Genomic DNA, 19383 nt, shown 5'->3' with positions numbered 1-19383 from the left:
ATTTAAGTTAGCAGAAAATACCTTTGCTGTAAATCCATAGTTTTCTATTTGGCACTGTCTGTAAATTTCCTTGGCAGCCAAAGTATATTTACATAGTTCCAGAGAATCTAATAGCAAATCTGTAAAAATATTAAGATCATTAGCATAGTATGAATGGAAGGTTTATATGTCTTATTAAAAGGAAACAATTTTTTTGCAGCACCTATTTTTACAGAGGCATATATAGAAATTCACTTTGTTTTCATGTTTCCCAACATGAACACAAATAAATGATAACACTAATTACCTGGACTACATACTGTAGCTGCTTGGCAAGCCATTTCATAGATCACTGCTGGAAGATTCATATCTTTAGGAGTGATCATTGGAACATCAGCTCCCAACATATGACAAAGCCTTTGACATGCTGAAAACAGCAGCTTCCCTGTTTCTTCATTACAGTGATTTTCATAGAACTCCCTATTAAAAAAAAAAAGGATGTTAAAAATAAATAGTCCTTAGAGCTTTTACTTAATGCCACATTCTGTTCCAATTCTTTCATTCTCTTGCTTATTTCACCTATATGACTCACTGCAACTAAAACTTCTGTGACTGAAGTGAAAAAATACAATGGAGCTTACCTTCAAACACACTGAAGCACATAGAACACATTAATAATAAGAAATATAGTTAACATTTCCATCCTATCTCTTTTGGGGGAGGTGGTAGTAAGTTTAAATTATCTGACAACTTATGCATGAGGCAGAGACTGTGCAGCTAGAAAACATGAGGTGGTATGTACAGTCAGTGTTCGTTTTCTTCTATCTGTGTAAGCCGAGAAGCTCTCATAATTGTTTAATATCATGCCTTACTTATCTCTCACTATAAAACTGTAAGGAATATTTTACTTAGTGATCATGTTATGGCAAAAAACAATGCCAATTTTTAGAGACTACAGCTTAACCCTACCTTCAATACTGCAGACAAGCAATATAACCATATTGCTTAACACTCGTTTTTAGAAAAAACTACTTCTATTTATTTCTGCAAAATATCAGAAATAGTACAGAAAAGCCCATTAAAGTTATAATATTGAAAAGCTCTTCAGTTTTACCTGCATATTTTTAGAGCGTCTTCAACTCTTCCAGCATCTAGTGCTCTCAAGGCCAGTTTTTCTCCCAGTTCTTGCTCTGACCTTTGCAGGAGCAAAGCCAGCCTATACAACCTTGATTCAGTAGAACGGTTCTTGGTTTTACCATCTTCTGAATTACAATTCATTGTTTGCACTTTTCTAGACTTTGACAGAGATCTGACAGTTTCATAAGCTTTTATGTGATTCTCAAGAAGCCTAGACATCAGTGAAGGATTCCTAAATTCTTCAACTGAAAGAAAGATATCAAAATCTTCCTGCAACAACAAAAAAAAGATTATATATTTGTATTCATGGGACTTCCTTGAAAAATGTTGTGTTTTTATTTTTGTTAAAATGTTTTTATTTCTTGTTTCATTCTTAGAGGAATACTTTCAGTATGAAGTTGACTTTCCTAGTTTCTACCCATTACAGATTTATGTAATAAATTAGAGATTTTTGCTAGGCAGTAGGTAAGCAAAATAAAAAAAAACCTTAAGGGTACTGCGTGCTCAAATGCTGTATTAAATAAGTTTAAAAACCATAATAAGATCTTAATAAAATATTACAGTACTCTATCATGAAATCTTTGAAGTGTTAGCAATCAAGACTTTTGGGACAGTATCTAATTTTTTGGCTTAAATGGACAACTGAGTTGTAGGAATTGGGAACTTCTCCAGGCACTATTTAAATTGCTAGATTAGCCTTAGAATCTCTTTCAAGTCAATAATAAAAACAACCTTTGCACATCAGTTGTAAATACAATTAATTTTTAATATCATCCATGTTATAAGAACAATAGGAATAACTACAGTAAATCAAAAGCAGTTTTAAAATTATGAAGATACCTACCTGCAGGGTAGCAAGTGTTTCAAACATTTTTAGGTTTGCTTCACATTCATCTTTCTTCAGAGGATTGTCTTTTGGGGGAGAAAAACAATTACTTCCTGCCTCCATTTACAAACAAAATGTAAGATTTTTAAGTTGTAGCTTACCTTTTTGGATGCTGAAGAGGAATTTAAGGATTTCCACGAGTGTCTTAGTCATAAACATTTGTGTTTTGTGCTGCAGGAAAGGAAAGGGTTAATGTTTGGTTTGGTCAAAATATGTTGCAAATAACTGACAGTGACCCTCAGGGTTCCACTCTATTAAAACACTATGCAATGCTCTACAAACATCTTGAGCATCAATTCTCAAGTCTAAGACACAACCAGTTGAAAAGCAAGGGAACAGGAAGTATTGTACATTTGTACAACATATTGTACATCCTTTATAGGAATAGCAAATATTTTATAGCTGTAATATGCACGTACTCCACACAGTCTGTTAGCTCTCACAAGAGTTTTGAAAATATCCACCCTTCTCCCTTTGTTCTTCCATCCCTTGCCCAGAATAACTCCCTACAACAACCATTAACAAAAATTCTCTTCTGTGGTTGCAAGACAGTAATGTGTACTGTCAGCTGCGATGCTTCAACCCACTTTGGGGCATGGCAAAGCCACACCTACAGTTTTTAAATAGATGTTTTCCAAGTTGCTAAAGAAAGAACTGGAAAATACATAGGACTAGAGTTATAATAATGCAGCAGGATTTGTGAATTATTAATTGAATTCAGATAGCCATGCCACTGTGTGGAGATGCGTTCAAAAATAACACAAAATAATTGTATAGTACACAGAATCAGAATAAACTCAAGTTGGAAGAGGCTTCAAGAGGTTACCTAGTCCAACCTCTTGCTCAAAGCAGGAGCAGTTCATCATCCCTTTTTGCTGGAAGACATAGTTTTTACATTTGCATCCTCTACCTTTTTTTTAATCATCTGGGTAAGAATAGTATTTAGATCAATTTGTGCATACACTTTACAACATGAAATGACTTGGTACCTCTTCAGAATTATCTGCTTTGTTCTGTAATACCAGTGTTCCCCACACAGTCAATCTCTCTGCAACTTTCTCAGCTTCAGCAAGAGTCAGAGATTTTAACAAAGTCAGAGATTCCTCTCCCTGAAGAAAAAAAATAATTAACCAGAAATAATCAAAAGAAAAGGGCATTTGCTTTTGGAAAAGCTAAGTTATGAGTAATCCCTTGCTTTCATACAATGGTTGCATGATGGGCAATTGGGTAAGATTAATCTTCTGCTGATGAACTTCAAACCTCTTTAGAAAATACATTTGCTATGACATGACTTCCTTAAAGTCCCTGAATAGTTTTTACTAAATCTGTGAGGCTTTCAGTAAAATCTATGTGCTTACTTACTAAGGGTTATAATAGGCAAATTAAAATGCAGTTTTGTTCACTGGCAATTATGCAACGTTTTTAAAACAGTATGATTATCAGGAATACCATCTGCTAATGAAGCAGAACAAACCTTAACATGAGAAACACTATTTTGCAGAGGAGTTAATATGATTCCTTTAATCAAAAAGCCTCCTTCAGGTCAAAGAGATCCCAACAACATAACCAGGGACAACCACAGGGTATAAAGGTAATCACACCTGCTATAATGTAGCAAGCAAAGCTAAGTGTTTCTAGTTAGGATATCAATGTAATTTAAAGATAACTTCAGGGTTTTTTGCTAAATGGGACTTGAAATTAACTTGGAGGAAAGCTTCATACCAATAGATAAACATTCAACACTTTGTATTGCAAGACAAACATGCAGGTGCTCTCAATACTAAAGGGGCAGGTCTGTATTCAGGTGGGATGCTGTTGCATTAGAAGAAAGCATTCTCAGAAGAAATAATTTTTTTGTTGTTGTTGGCAAGAAAGCAACTTGCTCAAAAACAACTCTAGCACAAACAGAATGTGAAAATATGTAGAGACTTCAATTCGAAACTTGGATATTGTGGGCCATAATTTTCATCCTTTTTTGCCACAAATGAAGGACGGCTCATGATGTCTAAAACTCTGACAAAGGTCTCATTTTCAATGTTAATTATAGGCAGTTATGTGTACAATTAATAGAATTGTAATAAAAAAAAATATGTAAACTGTATAAGATTTCAGCAATTAGTACAACTTGCCCCTGTTTTGAAAAAAGGTCTTGGTGTCTTTAAATTCTAAGATCAACTGACATGAAGTAGTTTAGTACCCTTTCTTTGTCAATCAGGTCTATCATCCTCAGAATGTAGACTTCCACAGTGGGCAACATGTACGCTGCTACAATTTTCAAAGCATCCTCCAAAGAAGTAGGGGTATCTTGTTTAAGAATGTATTTCACTAGCCTCTGTAAGAAGAAAACAGATGTGGACTTTAGTTTGTTGATGTATAGGATAACAAAGGAAGTAATTTACACACACTACTTCTGCATTGTAATTGTACAGCTCATACCATGCAAGTTACCTGGAAATTTAAAACTTCTGTCTAGAGAAAACTTGACTAAAGCATAACTGGGAGAAAATTGGGCTTGGGGAAGAGAATTATCCTGGGAACTCTCAGATTCAGGGGGCTCATCTGGCTCCACAGGATAGCAAGGGACTTTCCCAGAAATACTCATGTTTTCTCCGTAATAAAGGGGAGATGTTTAAAAAAAAAAAAACAAACAAAAAAACCCCACCAAAACAAAAATGCCAAGTATTGTTCACTGTGACCTTAGGAGAAATCTGATCTGAATTCCTGAGACAACTTAGCCTTCCATTTTGTTAGTTTCCTCTTTTCTTTCCCACCCTCCATACAGAAAGCACTATATTATCAGTGCTGTGCTAATTAGGTTGGGCTAAGATAATCTGTTAATTCTTAAAAAAAAGAGTGGGCTTTCATGCAAAAACCGTGTCCCAACAGGACAAGAAAAATAGATATTTATAACAAGTGGGAGCCACCAGTTGCTAAGATTTTTTGAAAAGTCTGGCTTCTAATACCCCCTGCAAACACATGCAAATAAGTGTGGGATTTTTATTTAATGGAAATAAGAGTAGTGCTGATCACTTACCATTATCATCTGCTTGTCCTTTAAAAGATTAGTATCTCTTATCCCATAGGCTCGCAAAAGCTTCTTCATCTCCATCAGTCGGTAACTTTCTTGCATTAACTTTACTCTATGGACAAATTAGACTATTATTAATTTATTTGCTACCTAGAGCTGTGTGACTTAATCATACTACGCCAGATACACAGTATTCCACCCCTCACCCCAAAACCAGAATTCTAATTGAAAGTACACACAAAACTGAGGTGTAGATTGTAGATGGTATCTTACTTGACATGATTCATTTCCAAATGCTGTTTTACCAGCTGCTCCACTGCTGCACTCCATGGTACCATAGCACCATGCATTATCTGTAGAACTGCATCAAATTTCAGCTATAAAAGGAACATAAAGAGCTTACATTTCAAAAAGTAAGTTACAAGGTAATCTCTTGAAGTATTGCTCACATGTGATTGATTCATTTAGGGTTTTTATTTCCTGGCCCAATCTCCACTTACATAAAGGGCATTCATTATCGTAACACAATGTGTCAAGTTAGATTAGAAAATACTTATAGTAATTTACAACACTGTAGAGCTTGAGTTTCGTACATATTAAAGTTGGTGAGTTTTCCATGTGATGACATCAAAACTACAATTAAATTTTCAAGCAAAGAACATCACATGGGAAAAGATTACTGAGATAGAATAAAAAGACAGCACACTATTTATTCCTCGTACCACTCGTGTAAAAATGCACTCATATGCTTATGTGAAATTATGTGTTTCATTCTGAACTGATGTGTTAGAGCCACTTGATGCCTATTTCACAGAATATACTTACATCTGTATCGGAGATACAGCCAATGACAGCTATTGCCTTTGCCTCCCATGCAGTTTCAAATACTGAAGTAGACCGTGTACAACAACGTTCTAGCAAATCCTGTATATTTTGATAAATATTATTAGGATATTTCAATTCAGAAAAGATAGGAGTATCTTATAATATATATAAAAATTAAGTGTTTTGGATATTAAGGGACAGATTTAGCCATCTTCCCTTATATCTGTTCATGCCTTATTACTGAAATAGTAACTACCAATAAGTTCGTTGACAGGAGTAAACTAATCTGAAAGCTGATCCTAAAATTTAAGTGTAAATAAAAACAGTAATCAGATTCAATTTTGGCTTACTCATGTTTAAGCAGCTTTCTTCAAAAGGTAGAAAATATGGATACCTTTATATACTGTAGAAGTAGTTCATCCTTTTGTAGATTATGTTCACACAGGTAGGGTTTTATAAACTTCTCCAAAATGGATGGGACAAGCTCTGGTGCCAAAATTTTATCAAACATGCGAAACACAATAGTAGTTGCATTTTCCTGGGCAGCAAGTGGAACAACACCATGTTAGAACATCACACATGTTAGTACACGATCCTTTACATCTCTAATAAATAATTCAACATCCAGTGTCCATTGAAATCAATGGAATGATTTCAAGAACTAGCATCCTTCTGTAGCTCAGATAAAAGCTTTCTTTTACAAAGCCCCTTATTGTTCAGTTGTACTTCTAATTTCTCTGTTGCTAGTGCTTGCTCCACAACATACAATCTGTAATATACTGCAAATCATGGACTTTAAGCCATACATTCTCATAGTATCTTGTCACATTATACATTCATACCCCCAGTTGAAACAAAATTTATAACAAACAGAACATATCAAATAGTCTTAGCAGCTTATGAACACAAGTTTAACCAATCAATCCATCAGGATTCCTCTTTTGTCTGACTTTAAATCACATGCTACAAGATTTTTCTCCTTTGCAGAACAATCCACTACTCAAAAGCTTTTTGAAGTGTCTGCAGAATTACCTTTTCAAAATCACAGAGTGCCAGCCTGCAGTTGTACTTTCTGTATAGGTTTATCAGTTCTTGTAAATCATTTACCAGCTTCTTTAACCTGTGTACCTCTTCACAGTCACCACATCTCTGAAACAGTGTTTAGAAGTGAAATATTAGAAGACTTGCCACAAACTTCAAGACCATTAAGTGCTGTCATAAAGAGGAAGAAAACAAATTATTCTCCACATCTCTGGTATAAGACGAGAGTAGTTCACTTACAGTGCAGCAAGACAGATTCTGCTAAGATATTAGGAAAAGATTCTTTCTAAATATAAAGACAGTGATGCTCTAGTAGAGCCTGCATAGGGAAGAGGGATGACTCTTTCATTCACTGAAAGTCTTAAGGACAGGTAAGACAAATGGCTAGGAACAATGTACCCACAGCTGACATTTTCTTTGGAGCTGGAACCCTATTTTTAATGTGATTTTCCAAGAAACCTCACCATTTTTGATGCCTTGCAGTCTTGAAGATTTTGTGAATATACATGCTGAACTGTTACCTTTGTATGGCATACAACAAAGAAAATCAAGTACATGGTGAAAGGGCGATTTAAATTTCTCTTCTTTCCATCATGCACTTCGAATGTGGGATTCAGAAGTTTAAGACAAGAGATCTAACTAACAGAATGTCAATGTTTCCAATCTTTAAAATGCATAGCTGGTTAGCTTTAAGCTTTATCTTTCTCTACTTTCATACTACCCCTTTTATAGATGCTATTATACCTAGGATATATAACATACATAATTTAACATATGCTTAATTGCAATTAATTTCCAAAAATTGGCAGAGATGAGATGTTCTTAATTTAAGTTCATAAGGAGTATCTTTACTGAAATTTAAGTGTGGCACTCAGGCTTATTTGTGTAGTACAGAATATTCAAGAATATTATTCATATTTAGACTATTAATACACCTGTTAAAGGGTATTAATGTTGCACTTTAAACCCAATGTTATCTTTAAACCCAAGAAGACTGGAACTCAGTTCCTTCGTTTCATGGAATTAAGTCAATCTTCACCAAAAGCAATAGTGACCTAATTATCATCTCTTCCAACTTGAGCCCAGAGCATGTTCTGAAGTTTCTTAGTAGCAAATCCTTATATTTGCTGCATTTCTTACCAAAGGGGTCCACTGGCCAAAAGTTGTCAGTCCCATTTCGCCTTGATTTTTACTTGTAAAAAAAACCTCTGCCATTTGGAGTCCATTTTCTGGCCAATTTGCCTGTCCAAAATAATTCATATTAGCAAACCATATTATACATACAGAAATACAAGACATGCAAAGTTTCTGCAGTATCACTTACCTTATCAGTTAATTCAAGGTTTCGAGCACCTTGTTCCAGCCATTTTGCTAATATTTTCTGAAAAAAATAAAGTTATAAGCAGAGTTATGCTCTCTATTAAAGCAAAACTTGCCATTAGAAATTTGTTTTAAAAGAAATCATTTAAAATATAAACTGTAGGGAAAAGAATTCCTTTAAAAGACAGAGGAACAAGGTTCTAACATTCAAAAATAAAAGTCTGTAGGTCTGACTATAAAATTATCTTAGCCTGAGAAAATTACATTTTGCATTTATCAAGTCAGTCTTACCTGTCCCTTTGGTACAACTCTTCTTAAGAAAGGGATCACAACATTTTTAAGCCACAAACATAGTTCCTTCAAAGGAACAGCAAAATGGATGGCATTAAGCAAGTTCTCCAGCATTTTCTCATCAAAGCTGCTTTCAAAATCTGCCTAAAATATTAAAACAGAACAATTACAGATATATGGAGCATATGTTTATCTGATACTTTGTAAAGCTGCTTCACTAATAGGAAGAAGCAACAGATTTCACAAACACAAAGAGAAAATATCAGTAGTCATAGACAGGAATTTAAAAAAAATATAGCCCTGTTCAGAAAAACTAGAGCTTGATCTTCTTAAACATGACCTAATTGAAGCAATTTCTTTGCAAATTACAGTGGCAGGATCATGTCCTATTACTTTAGGACTTGCTCTATAGTTCTGTCTTATTAAGAAAACAACAGGCATGGACCTGAAAGTCCTGCACTAAAGAATAGCCCATAGCCACGATTATGAATGTGTCATTCAGAGCAAGGAGTCTATGTGATTATTTTTAAAGGATTTTAACATAGCCAGCAAATGTCCACCTAAAAATTCTGAGAGCTGTGCTTGCAAGAAAGCGAATGGAAGATTATAACCACCACAGAATAAATCAAAGAATTGTCATCCTTCAGACCCAAAAATATGTGTTCTGACATCCAAAATACCAGTTTATTCTTAAATCAATAAGAAGTTCAGCCTTCTAAGGAGCTAGGTGAACAGGTAATTGTTGTGATAATAGATGAGATTCTACCACAGATCTTTGCTTCCTTGAGGAGCTGTTTCGTAACCGCATTGGTCCGATTCTGTTAAATAAGGCTGGGAAATTTAAGAGACTTAACATCCTCCATAAATACCAAAGAGATGTCTATGCCATCTCACCTGATGTCTAAGCCAGAGGTACTGTGCACAAGATAAATTTCCTTCTTCTAGCTGAAAAAGGATATTTTTGAAAATGTCTTCATTATTCAAGAATTCTGTCCAAGCAATACCACTAGAAGCGAGAGGGGGAAAAGAAACTCTGTTATTGTTATATATTAATATTGAAGGAGTTGGAGGAGAGAACCTCAAACCTTTTTGAGCTAGTACTATATACTGTAAGAGACAACAGTAGTGTTAGTTTGTGTGTACATAAAATCACACCCCCTCCAATATACATGTTAAATAAAAAAAACAATCTACACAAGATAGTGCACGTGCAGCAGATAACACATTTTCAACATACAGGAGGACTCTACCTCTCTGCATTCTTCTCCACAGTAGAGGATGGGAAACTTCAGGAGGAGAAGGAAGGGTTTAAAGTTTAATGAACTCAAATTTAAAAAAAAAAAAAAAAAGCTTCATGTCAATGGCACATACTTAACCATTACAATTAAATTTACTTTAAATCTTAATGAACAAACAGAAACAAACCTGAACTTCTCTAGTCCAAAAGCTCCATAGAAAGTTGTAAGCCTTGCCTGAGCTCTCAATACCTGAATGCAGACAAGAGATTCAAGGTCAGTATCTGGCTTACCAAACAGTGATATTACATGGTTAGAATAACTATCACAAAGAGGAATAATGGAGGAAAATAAAGACTTTTTAAGAATTTCAGTTAATTACATATGTAAATTTGTTTAATAAAGCATTAATCCAAAATTTCAATTGCATGAACACTTTACACTGATTCTCCTTGAAGAAGGCCTGTCCAGTATACAATAGGACTAAATAAGAAACAAAATTAAATACCTAAAAGCACTTAAGAAAGCTTCTTCCTTCAATTTCTGGAGCATCTGAAAATTAATTTCTCTGTGACTGAAAGAATCCCTTATTTCTGAAACCTGGCATTACTGTGGTTCTCTTTCATACTATAAAATATAATCTCGTTTAGACTTTTTAAAAGTTCAACAGTGGTACAGTTTTTAAAACCCTACAGTGAACTTGTTCATCATATGATACTGTGGGGCCAAGAAGTTTGTCCTCACCTCAGTTATGGATACTGGAGCTCCATCAGATGATGGGGCAGTGGTTCTTTCATCTTTCTTCAAGATCTGAAACAAACACATGAAATGGTTTGGCTGACAACTCAGTATGTGCAGAACATGCCAGACAGTACTAAGAATTTAAAACACAAGCAAAAATTAATATCTCTGTAAACTGGACTCTATTTTACAATGTTAAACTCTGAATTTCTACATGTATTCGGGATCAGACAGATCATGTGTATCTCTCTGATTCTGTTTGATAAGGCAGGACAGACTAAAATAATGAAAACAAAAAAGGTGACATATTTTGAGCTTTTAGTCCTGAAATTAATATTTAAAAGGTACTTAAAAAGTCTACTACTCAAAACTAAAACATGCTTTCTGATGCGAAAATAAAACTGTAAGCTTTTTTTTTTTTTTTCCCTTAAGCAATAGCAAGAATGAGCTTGGAACAAGCCTTGCTGCTTCTTCATGTTTTGTAACACACAATTTATAATGCATTTACTTTTTTGAATGACTGTAACTGGTTTGAAGACGTCCCCCCTCTCAATGTACAGAAACATGTAATAGGAACGGATGAGTACAAGCTATTTAAACAAATAAAACCCCTTACTCTGACTTTAGCGTAGTTCAACATTTCTTGAGTGGTTTCATACAGTGGCCATGGAGCATTTATGCAGTAATCCACAACAAACTGGCTATCCTGTTTGCATAAGGAAACAACTGAAATTAATTCCAATTTGTAATTTGAATTACTTTATTAGAGAAAGAGAGTAGAAATAAAAACATACCTGAATTTTTTGCAAATTTTCTTTGGTTTCATTCACAAGATCCAGCCAGACTTCGTGACCATAAGTCCCAACAGAAGCTGAAGCCAGTCTCTCTAAAATAGTGTTCGCTTTCACTTTGTATACGAGCTATTTAAAAAAAAAGAAACACAGTTTTCAGTTTTATGCAACTAAGTTCTAAGCAGACAGTCTTCAACTGAAAACTCCACACTTCCATTCACAATGTTTTTGAGATAAAGTGTGTCCACATACACAGAATTATTTCATTTCAGAAATGGATTACCAATTAGTCCCTAACAATCGTGGTAGCTTTTTATCTCACCAGCTAAGCCTGTTTTTTTATTAAAAACAAAACAAAACAGCAGAGGGAACATTCAAATTGCATTATTTGAATAAATCAGTTAATGAAGCCAGATTATGTTAATAAATGCATGTGAAAATTCTCTTTTTTTTTTAGCAACACTGTTTCCTGCTAGTTAAAGGGACAAATACGCCTTCTCCTGATCCAGCAGCGCTCATTTTGATCAGAAGATGTACTTCTGCACCACTTCTTATTGCAAGGTTTGTTAGTTATTGTAAATAAAAACACAGTTCACCATGTAGTCATCTAATTTTGAATCAGTTTTCAAGTATAGCAAGTTGCTTTGTAAGGTAACATTCTACTATATGTGTAATACTTTTAATACTTCCTGTTGGACTATAGGGCAAGAACCTTACTCATAAGTTCAGTTATGCTAATTAATTTCTCAGTGTATTTATCAAGAATGGACAACTTACCTCAACATCTAGTCCAAATTGAATAGCGAAATTCTCTGCTTCAGTGAATTTGTGTTTGTGAAGTAAGCGACTTAGTCTAGGGGTGAAATAAAGTATACTACTTCAATATACGTGCCAAACCATAGATTAAAAAAATGAAGTAATAAAACAGTGTTTCACAGAAACCAGTACCTATTTTCTGGCAAGGCTTCAGTTAAACTTCTCATCACAACAATAGAAACTGGGTCTTCAGAGGGTCTGAGGATGAGAGGGAACTATGTGAGTTTATCAATTGTGAAACAACTATATGTAGAAGTAATCTGACATTTTTATATACTAATGATCTAGTAAGAAACAAAACGTTATCTTACATCTGATGATTTTCATGAATTCCTTCCAAGAAGTATATTGTATCCTGTAGCATGCAATGACAGAAATCGTTAGGTGGTGAGGGAAATCAGTCATAGCAAGCACAACTGTAATGCATTAAGTGTTTCTTAATCTAGAAACAAACTACCCCTTTTCTCTCAGATAAGTTTGTTGCTTTTTAAAAATGCTTATCATGGTATTTCTTGGATAGTTTCCACCATCTAAAATTTCTGAGGGCCTTAACTGGGCACTTCAGACTGAAACCACTCTGCTATCCCAGTTCAATTACCATCAGTACACCCTCCACATGAGTGAATTATCTTCTCAAAATTACACACTTTCATCTTGTCCAAGCCATCAGCAGGTCACACTGTATCCATCTTCACATATTTTAGAGTCTGATCTCTGTGCTACATTCCACAAAGGCAATATATGCCTTGGCATTTCCTACCTTGACTTTATCATCTTAGGTCAAAGAAAAGGGATATATTAGCCATTATTTTCTCCACTATGTAGTTGCATATATAATCTTTTCTGCCAAGTGCTTTATACAAGGTAAGCACTGTTCCATTTGTTATATATTGTATCTTTTTCTCCATCCTTTGGGGACATCATTTAATCTTTCTTTGTATAGCTGCTGCACAGTTTCTAGCACAAATTTATTGTCATCTAACAAGAATAACACAGTACCTACTTTAGTTGTCTTAATAGGTATAATGATTATATTTATTCAAAGAACAACAACAACAAAAAAAACCTTCTAAACATACTGTGCCAATCCCACTTTGAACAAGTGAAGAAACAACAGATACTTCCAAAGAATAGAGTGGTTGCATAGTGGGCAATGCAAAAACCATTAGACTTCTCATCTAGAAAAAAGGAGGAGAAAACAAACAAGTCAGAATTTCTTTTTCTCATACAGTGGTGACAGTGATGTTTGCAAAATCATTTCTGGATTCTTGGGGAGTTAGATGGAAGACGCTATTTTTATAAGTTTTTGTGAAAAAGCAGATCTCTACAATTTGAGAGTTTGATGAAGTTTTAGGTGTTGCCTGTATATATATGCCTGTCATACATAATTAGACAAGTTTCATTTAAAAAAATTGTATAGTGTTCATCCTGGCATTCTATTTCAGTTAACTCCACTGACTGTACATGGAGGTAGATGCTGACTACAGCAGAGACACTGCTCTAAAGAGATCTGTGAAGGTATGTAAGACAATAGTAAATTTTGCTGCTCTCCCCTATCTGCCTCCCATTACAAAAAGCAAACAAACCAACACCTAACGATCCATAAGAAACCAGAACAGCAGGGCAGCGTGCCCTGGCCACCACCATAAGAGATCACAATAGTCCCTCACTCACTATATCCTAATACACAGATGGTCACATTTCAGTTCTGACTCTGAGTTCCTGAGAATTCTGTCTGCTCAAAATATTTAGCTATATCCTTTTCTTTTCTATTTTTTTTCCCCCTCTCTTTTTTTTCCACGAGTGACTGCATAACAGTTGAGGAACACAACACAGATAAAGAGATTGTACCTGTTTGTTATCCGGTACTGTCATGACTATCAGTTTAACATTGGCAAGCCCTTGCCTACAGAAGAAGAGAGAGAAAAAATAAAGTAAAATATACTGTATTAATCTTATGTTAAAAGTGTGAAATATTCTGGCCTCTGAGTTTTAGAAAATTCAGTTTTCCATGGAAACTGGTACATTTTAAAACCCTATAGTGCACCCAAAAATAACAGTGTTTTAGCATGTAGAGGACATACGTTTAACTTCTGATGTTTTTAAGCTTTTCAAATGGATCTGGTTCTTATTTTTTTAAACTGGCACAGAGCAATGGAAAGAGCCAAGAGTCTTGTCTTCTAATCTTAATTGCTATTAATTCCTTTTGTATTTTAACCAATACACGCACTCTAGATTTTGGCTTCTCCATCTGCAGAATAAAGATCTTACTATTTATCTATCTGAAAGACTAGCTTTTTTATAACATCAGACCTTTAAGCAATATTATACACCTTATTTTAGATGCGCATTTCCTAAATTATACAGGTTACATGCAAGATTCCTTAGCAGAAATAATAGCTAAACCAACAAAAAGCAGAAAGCGTCAAGGTTTTCTTTTCTACAACACAAGAACTAAGGATGCTTACAGTCCTATTATTTTGTCCTATTGACTAGAAAGATTTCAACAAAGTTTTCTAAAAATTCAGTACCACAGAAAATGCAGTATTTCTGTCACATTTCCTGTAACAATAGACAAATTTTCACTTTTCAGAACTGGTGCTATAATGCTTTACTTACCATATGACTGGAGAAGAATCTGACTCTGTACTTAGAAGAAATTCTTCAATATGTATTAAAGGCCAATCCCAAATTAGAGTAAGAGAATAAATGTCCCACATGCTTAAGATATTCTAGATTAAAAAAAAAAATCAGATATGGATTTCATATTTTCTTCATAGAAGATATTTTTGTCTTTTTTGAGCAGAATATTAACACATTCCATAGCTTAAATAATGACTAAGAGTAGAATAAAAAAAACACAGTAAGATCAAGATCCTCTGTAAATATAAGCAACTTTATTTTATAGAATATAGCTGGTTCAAGAGCATTGTAAAATAAAGACTAAACCAAATCATCACACCTACCTCTGTATCTAAAACAAACAGCAGACTGTCAAGAACTTGAAGTTTCGCTGCATCTAAAAAATATCCATAGTCACATAAATTTATTATTTTTCTTGAGAATGTATTAGAAGCAAAAATACATTAAAATGTACAACCAAGCATTGGAAACCTACAGATGTTTAACCTCATGTAACTTCCTAGGTCTGTGAAACGTTTAGCTTAAACAGAATTGTGATGTATCTAAGTTAAACTCAACAATTTTGAAGCATACATTTCGGCTGTACCTTTACAAGAAGTGTTCCATTTGGTACATGTGTATTTACTAAAACCAATGAAATAACTGAAAATGTCTTTGTATTTTCTGCAATTAAATATGAATTCTACACTTGTCTATAAAAAGAAGAAAAACCTCTTCTTTACCTTTGATCAGACTTGAATCAGCAAAACTTCGAACAGACACCAGGTTATTGGTAGTGTCTACCTCCCATTTGGAGAGTACATAATCACCTTTACCCTGTTAGTAAAGGCAAAGTAAAATGGAGTTATACATTAGAAATTTTGACAGGTGTGCTTCTATAACTGATCTTTAACGTGGAAAGCTGCAAAACTAGCTTAAACTTTATTCCTGGTGAATGTTCAGAAAAATACATTTATTTTTAATTTAGCCTTTTTCCTTTCTCCTTTTAAGACTGGCCTTTACTACAGTAAGTGTTACATTCAGCATCCCCAAACATTTTTGGCTCTTCTAAAAACAAGTCATATTTCAAAACATCCCCTTTCCATTCTCATAGAACATAAAACCTGAAGGAAACATACACTGAACCTACTGAGAAAAATTGCATTCAATTCAACAGGCTTCAGTCAATGAACTCAGAATACTTGTTTCTAGTCCAAAATAACATTTCAAAATATGTCTATTTTTTTTTAATTAGTTCCTGTACTTAATTCACGCTTAAGGGCTTTGTTCAATTGGGACCTTAATTGTTACTTTGGCAAGCCTTGGTTTGGATGAATGTGAGCCTGATTGGAAGACTCTCGCCAATTTTGGCTTTGTCTCTGAGCTCAAGGTCAAGGCTATAAATAGACTAGCCTGTACAGGCTAGGAACCACAGTGATTTACTAAGGTCAGGCAACCAGGGTGAAAATATTTTTCCCCCATCCATCATAACAGAGCAAGTTCTGAAATGACAAGTTATTTTCTTACGAGAAAAACTACAAACTGCACAACTGATAACCTTTAACTTCACCGTGAAGAACATGAAAGACAAAAAACTCTTAGTGCAAAAAGTTTATTATCTTCTTTTTCAACCAGCTAGAGATAAATTTTGTTGCAGATCAAAAAACACCATCACTGATCACATAACAATTGTTATGAACACATTCTTACTACTTACCCCAATTATCAAATGGATTTTGTTCACTGAATTACTTATCACAAAATTCTGACAGCCCAGGCTGTGATACTCTTCTGTGGCAATGAAAGCTGTCTTTATCTGTCCTTGTAACTCGTGGGGTGGAAGATGAAGGGAAAGCAAACAAAAGGGGAAGAAAAAAAGTTGTTTATACAATCAGTAGATAAAACCTTGAATTGCTTACTTCTCCATGTACAGAAAAAGTAATAATCACGAAATAGTCAATGAAATGTACAGAGCAAAGTTTTGTTACAAACTCTGCACTTAACACATACATTACATATGTTATAGCAGGTATTTCTTACTTTCTTTGTCGTAATCATATCCATCTTGTCAATTGCTACATTAAAAAAAAAAATCAGTGTTAAATAAACCTTTGCAAAATTGAAAAAAAGCCACTAAATGTCATATAGGATAGTTTAATCCTAACCTGACTATGCTGAAAAACACTTTAGCCAGGATCTTTGGCAGGGTCTATTTCTATTGATCACAGTACTGAGTTATGGAAAATTAACTAATAATTATACAGCATCAAAAATTTAAATTATCCCCAATATTCTTCAGTACAGCTAAGGCTGATTATGGCTTAAAATCCTGCTTCCGTAGTATTCAGTATTCTCTCTAAAGCAGTGACTCAGAGAAATATAAGTTAATTACTGGAAGAATACAAAAATAATTTTATTACAGAATTAGTTGTATATTGGTTTCCCTTAAAAAAAACCCCAAAGATTACATAGAAAATCCCAACTCAATATCTTATTCCCATTAGAAAGATGCTTGGAAAAGCTTTTTTAATACAGCTTTTTCTGTTCAAATGAAAATCCCAAGTGGTTTGTAGATCATCCTACCTTCCTGTGTTTTAGCAAGTGGGAGACACATAATGCAGAAGAATCCATTGCTTGTGAGAATGAACATATGATAAACACCTAAAAAAAAATCCAATACAAATATTTCAAACTTAAGCATTCAATAACCCTAAAGAGACTACTTGCTTATGAATAGGATAGTGAAATAACTGACAAAATATAATCTGGCCAATAGATTAGACTATTTCTAAACAAAAATGTTGTCACCTTCAACAAAGAGTAGAATAAGTTGGTATATCTTAAAGTTTTGTTTGAAATTATGAGTTTTGTATGCATCCATCAGACTGCAAATTCTGTTTTCATGACAAAACTACATTTAAATACATTATATTGTGACAGAACAAGACTGGGAGCTTATAGAAGAACAGGAACTACTAAAATCTGAAGTTTGATAGAAGGAGACAGGAGGAGTCCTTGCTTTTTTGAGCATTTTCATATGTTTAGCAGAGTCTCAAAAGAAAGAGGCATTGAGTCCTGAATGTTTGTTGTTTTCTATGACATCCTTAAAATAATGAATAACAGCTAAATGTCTTTACAGGAAAGCATTAAGAAAACTGCATTTAATGTGTACAATGCAAAGTAAAGCTGTATCTGATTATTTATTTTGTAGTCTCTTTCCCTGAGAGATATTAAAGGGGAACAAAATCACAAAAATTGAGATAAGGAAAAAAAAAATATCAAATTCTTACCTGCATCTGCACTATCTTTTTCAATAAAGAGATTTAAGTAAGTCTTTTCACTTGAAGATTTTTCAACCAAAATCTAAACCAGAATGAACATAAAGACTATTATTCTTTATTTGAAAAAAAAAATTATTTGAAATACTGATCATCAGGTCAAACTTTAAATTCTTGATTATACATGCCATTCCTAAATATATTTTGCTTATTTGTCACTTATGGGAACAAAAGTGTCCCTTTAATCTGTTTGTTTGTTCCAACTAGAAGATGTGTTCAAAACACAAGAATGTTTATATTTTGCTATTTGGAAGAAAGAAAAAAACAACACAAGAAATTCTGAGAACAAAAGGTTTTCAGCAAAATTAGAACAGAAAAATTACTGTACCTTGGTTAGCAAGGTTTGTTTTGATGGTATGTGAATAAGATGGAAATTACCACTTCTCTCACCAACCACAAGAAATTGTTTTTCTTGACACATACCTACTACATCCACGTTAGTATCTGAAAAGTTCCATGGCAAAACGTCAGATATTAAGATTTGCTTTTTATTAATATACATTCATATTTGAAACACAAGAATTGGGCAATACGGTGATTTATTTTGATTAAACAAAGTACAGGAAAGGGCATACAGGGAGTGGGTTTGATATCCATTATTCCCATTTCAGTGAAAAGTTAGTGAGCATTCTAATTAAATTGTACAGAAATAGTTAATTGCATAGAGAATCAGCAATCACTTTTTATTACTTAGGTATTTGTTATAATAGTTCCTCTTACAGGCTAGTTAGATATGCAAGATACTTGCTCTATTTTCCTATACAAACCTCACATATATATTTTAAAAGTCAGTTTTAACTTCCAGTGGAATTCCAAAGGAAGGAACTTACCAAACTGAATGTGCATGTGAAGAGACTGCCCAGTACTGTCAAGAAGTGCCACCGATCTGTCAACAACAATAATACTGCCATCCCTTGAGTTGCATGCGTACAACCGTGGATTAACAGAGACCTAAGAACAAAAAGGTTGTTATATATAACAACTGAAACACTTTAGAAAGTATGACAAAGAAGCTCTGGTAATTATTAAGGAAAAGAACAACACAGCTTTGATGAATTCTACCTTTTCTGAAGATGTGATCTGAAGTAGCGTGTCCACTTGGTACAATGCAGTTCCACATTCGTGTCCTAAACCCAGAGGGAGCTGCTCGCTCCCTGTGTCATCGTTTGCAAGAAGTTCAATATCATTCCACATATTTACCTACGATAAACGTTTAAGAAACATGCTGTAAGGCAGAGCGCTTTAAAAAAGTTATATGACCACACACAAATTATTGATTTCATTATTCTATCGTGATTCTGCCTCTAGGAGTAGTACAATATGACTCCTAAAG

At 34.1% G+C, this 19383-nt stretch overlaps 1 protein-coding gene across 1 annotated transcript in view; it reads right to left on the bottom strand.

Moving 5' to 3' along the window:
* Window positions 1–19383, bottom strand: part of KNTC1 (kinetochore associated 1) — a 39683-nt gene that overhangs the window by 20012 nt on the left and 288 nt on the right. The window contains exons 2-36 of the mRNA XM_068412353.1: window positions 19113–19250; window positions 18881–19001; window positions 18379–18494; window positions 18003–18075; window positions 17296–17373; window positions 16753–16787; window positions 16430–16540; window positions 15456–15549; window positions 15057–15109; window positions 14710–14822; window positions 13942–13996; window positions 13170–13268; window positions 12402–12445; window positions 12223–12288; window positions 12052–12127; window positions 11278–11403; window positions 11100–11189; window positions 10487–10552; window positions 9933–9994; window positions 9402–9513; window positions 8508–8651; window positions 8221–8277; window positions 8037–8138; window positions 6888–7004; window positions 6250–6393; window positions 5856–5954; window positions 5304–5407; window positions 5037–5142; window positions 4200–4334; window positions 2992–3111; window positions 2104–2173; window positions 1961–2028; window positions 1094–1386; window positions 287–459; window positions 22–119 (exon numbers count right to left, since the gene is read on the bottom strand). Coding sequence (XP_068268454.1) covers window positions 22–119; window positions 287–459; window positions 1094–1386; window positions 1961–2028; window positions 2104–2173; window positions 2992–3111; window positions 4200–4334; window positions 5037–5142; window positions 5304–5407; window positions 5856–5954; window positions 6250–6393; window positions 6888–7004; window positions 8037–8138; window positions 8221–8277; window positions 8508–8651; window positions 9402–9513; window positions 9933–9994; window positions 10487–10552; window positions 11100–11189; window positions 11278–11403; window positions 12052–12127; window positions 12223–12288; window positions 12402–12445; window positions 13170–13268; window positions 13942–13996; window positions 14710–14822; window positions 15057–15109; window positions 15456–15549; window positions 16430–16540; window positions 16753–16787; window positions 17296–17373; window positions 18003–18075; window positions 18379–18494; window positions 18881–19001; window positions 19113–19244 — 3552 coding nt within the window. The 5' untranslated portion in view covers window positions 19245–19250. The remainder of the gene's footprint in view (window positions 1–21; window positions 120–286; window positions 460–1093; window positions 1387–1960; window positions 2029–2103; window positions 2174–2991; window positions 3112–4199; window positions 4335–5036; window positions 5143–5303; window positions 5408–5855; window positions 5955–6249; window positions 6394–6887; window positions 7005–8036; window positions 8139–8220; window positions 8278–8507; window positions 8652–9401; window positions 9514–9932; window positions 9995–10486; window positions 10553–11099; window positions 11190–11277; window positions 11404–12051; window positions 12128–12222; window positions 12289–12401; window positions 12446–13169; window positions 13269–13941; window positions 13997–14709; window positions 14823–15056; window positions 15110–15455; window positions 15550–16429; window positions 16541–16752; window positions 16788–17295; window positions 17374–18002; window positions 18076–18378; window positions 18495–18880; window positions 19002–19112; window positions 19251–19383) is intronic.

Source organism: Nyctibius grandis, chromosome 14, assembly GCF_013368605.1.
Source record: "Nyctibius grandis isolate bNycGra1 chromosome 14, bNycGra1.pri, whole genome shotgun sequence".
NCBI lineage: Eukaryota > Metazoa > Chordata > Aves > Nyctibiiformes > Nyctibiidae > Nyctibius > Nyctibius grandis.
This window is presented reverse-complemented; position numbering and strand designations above follow the sequence as displayed.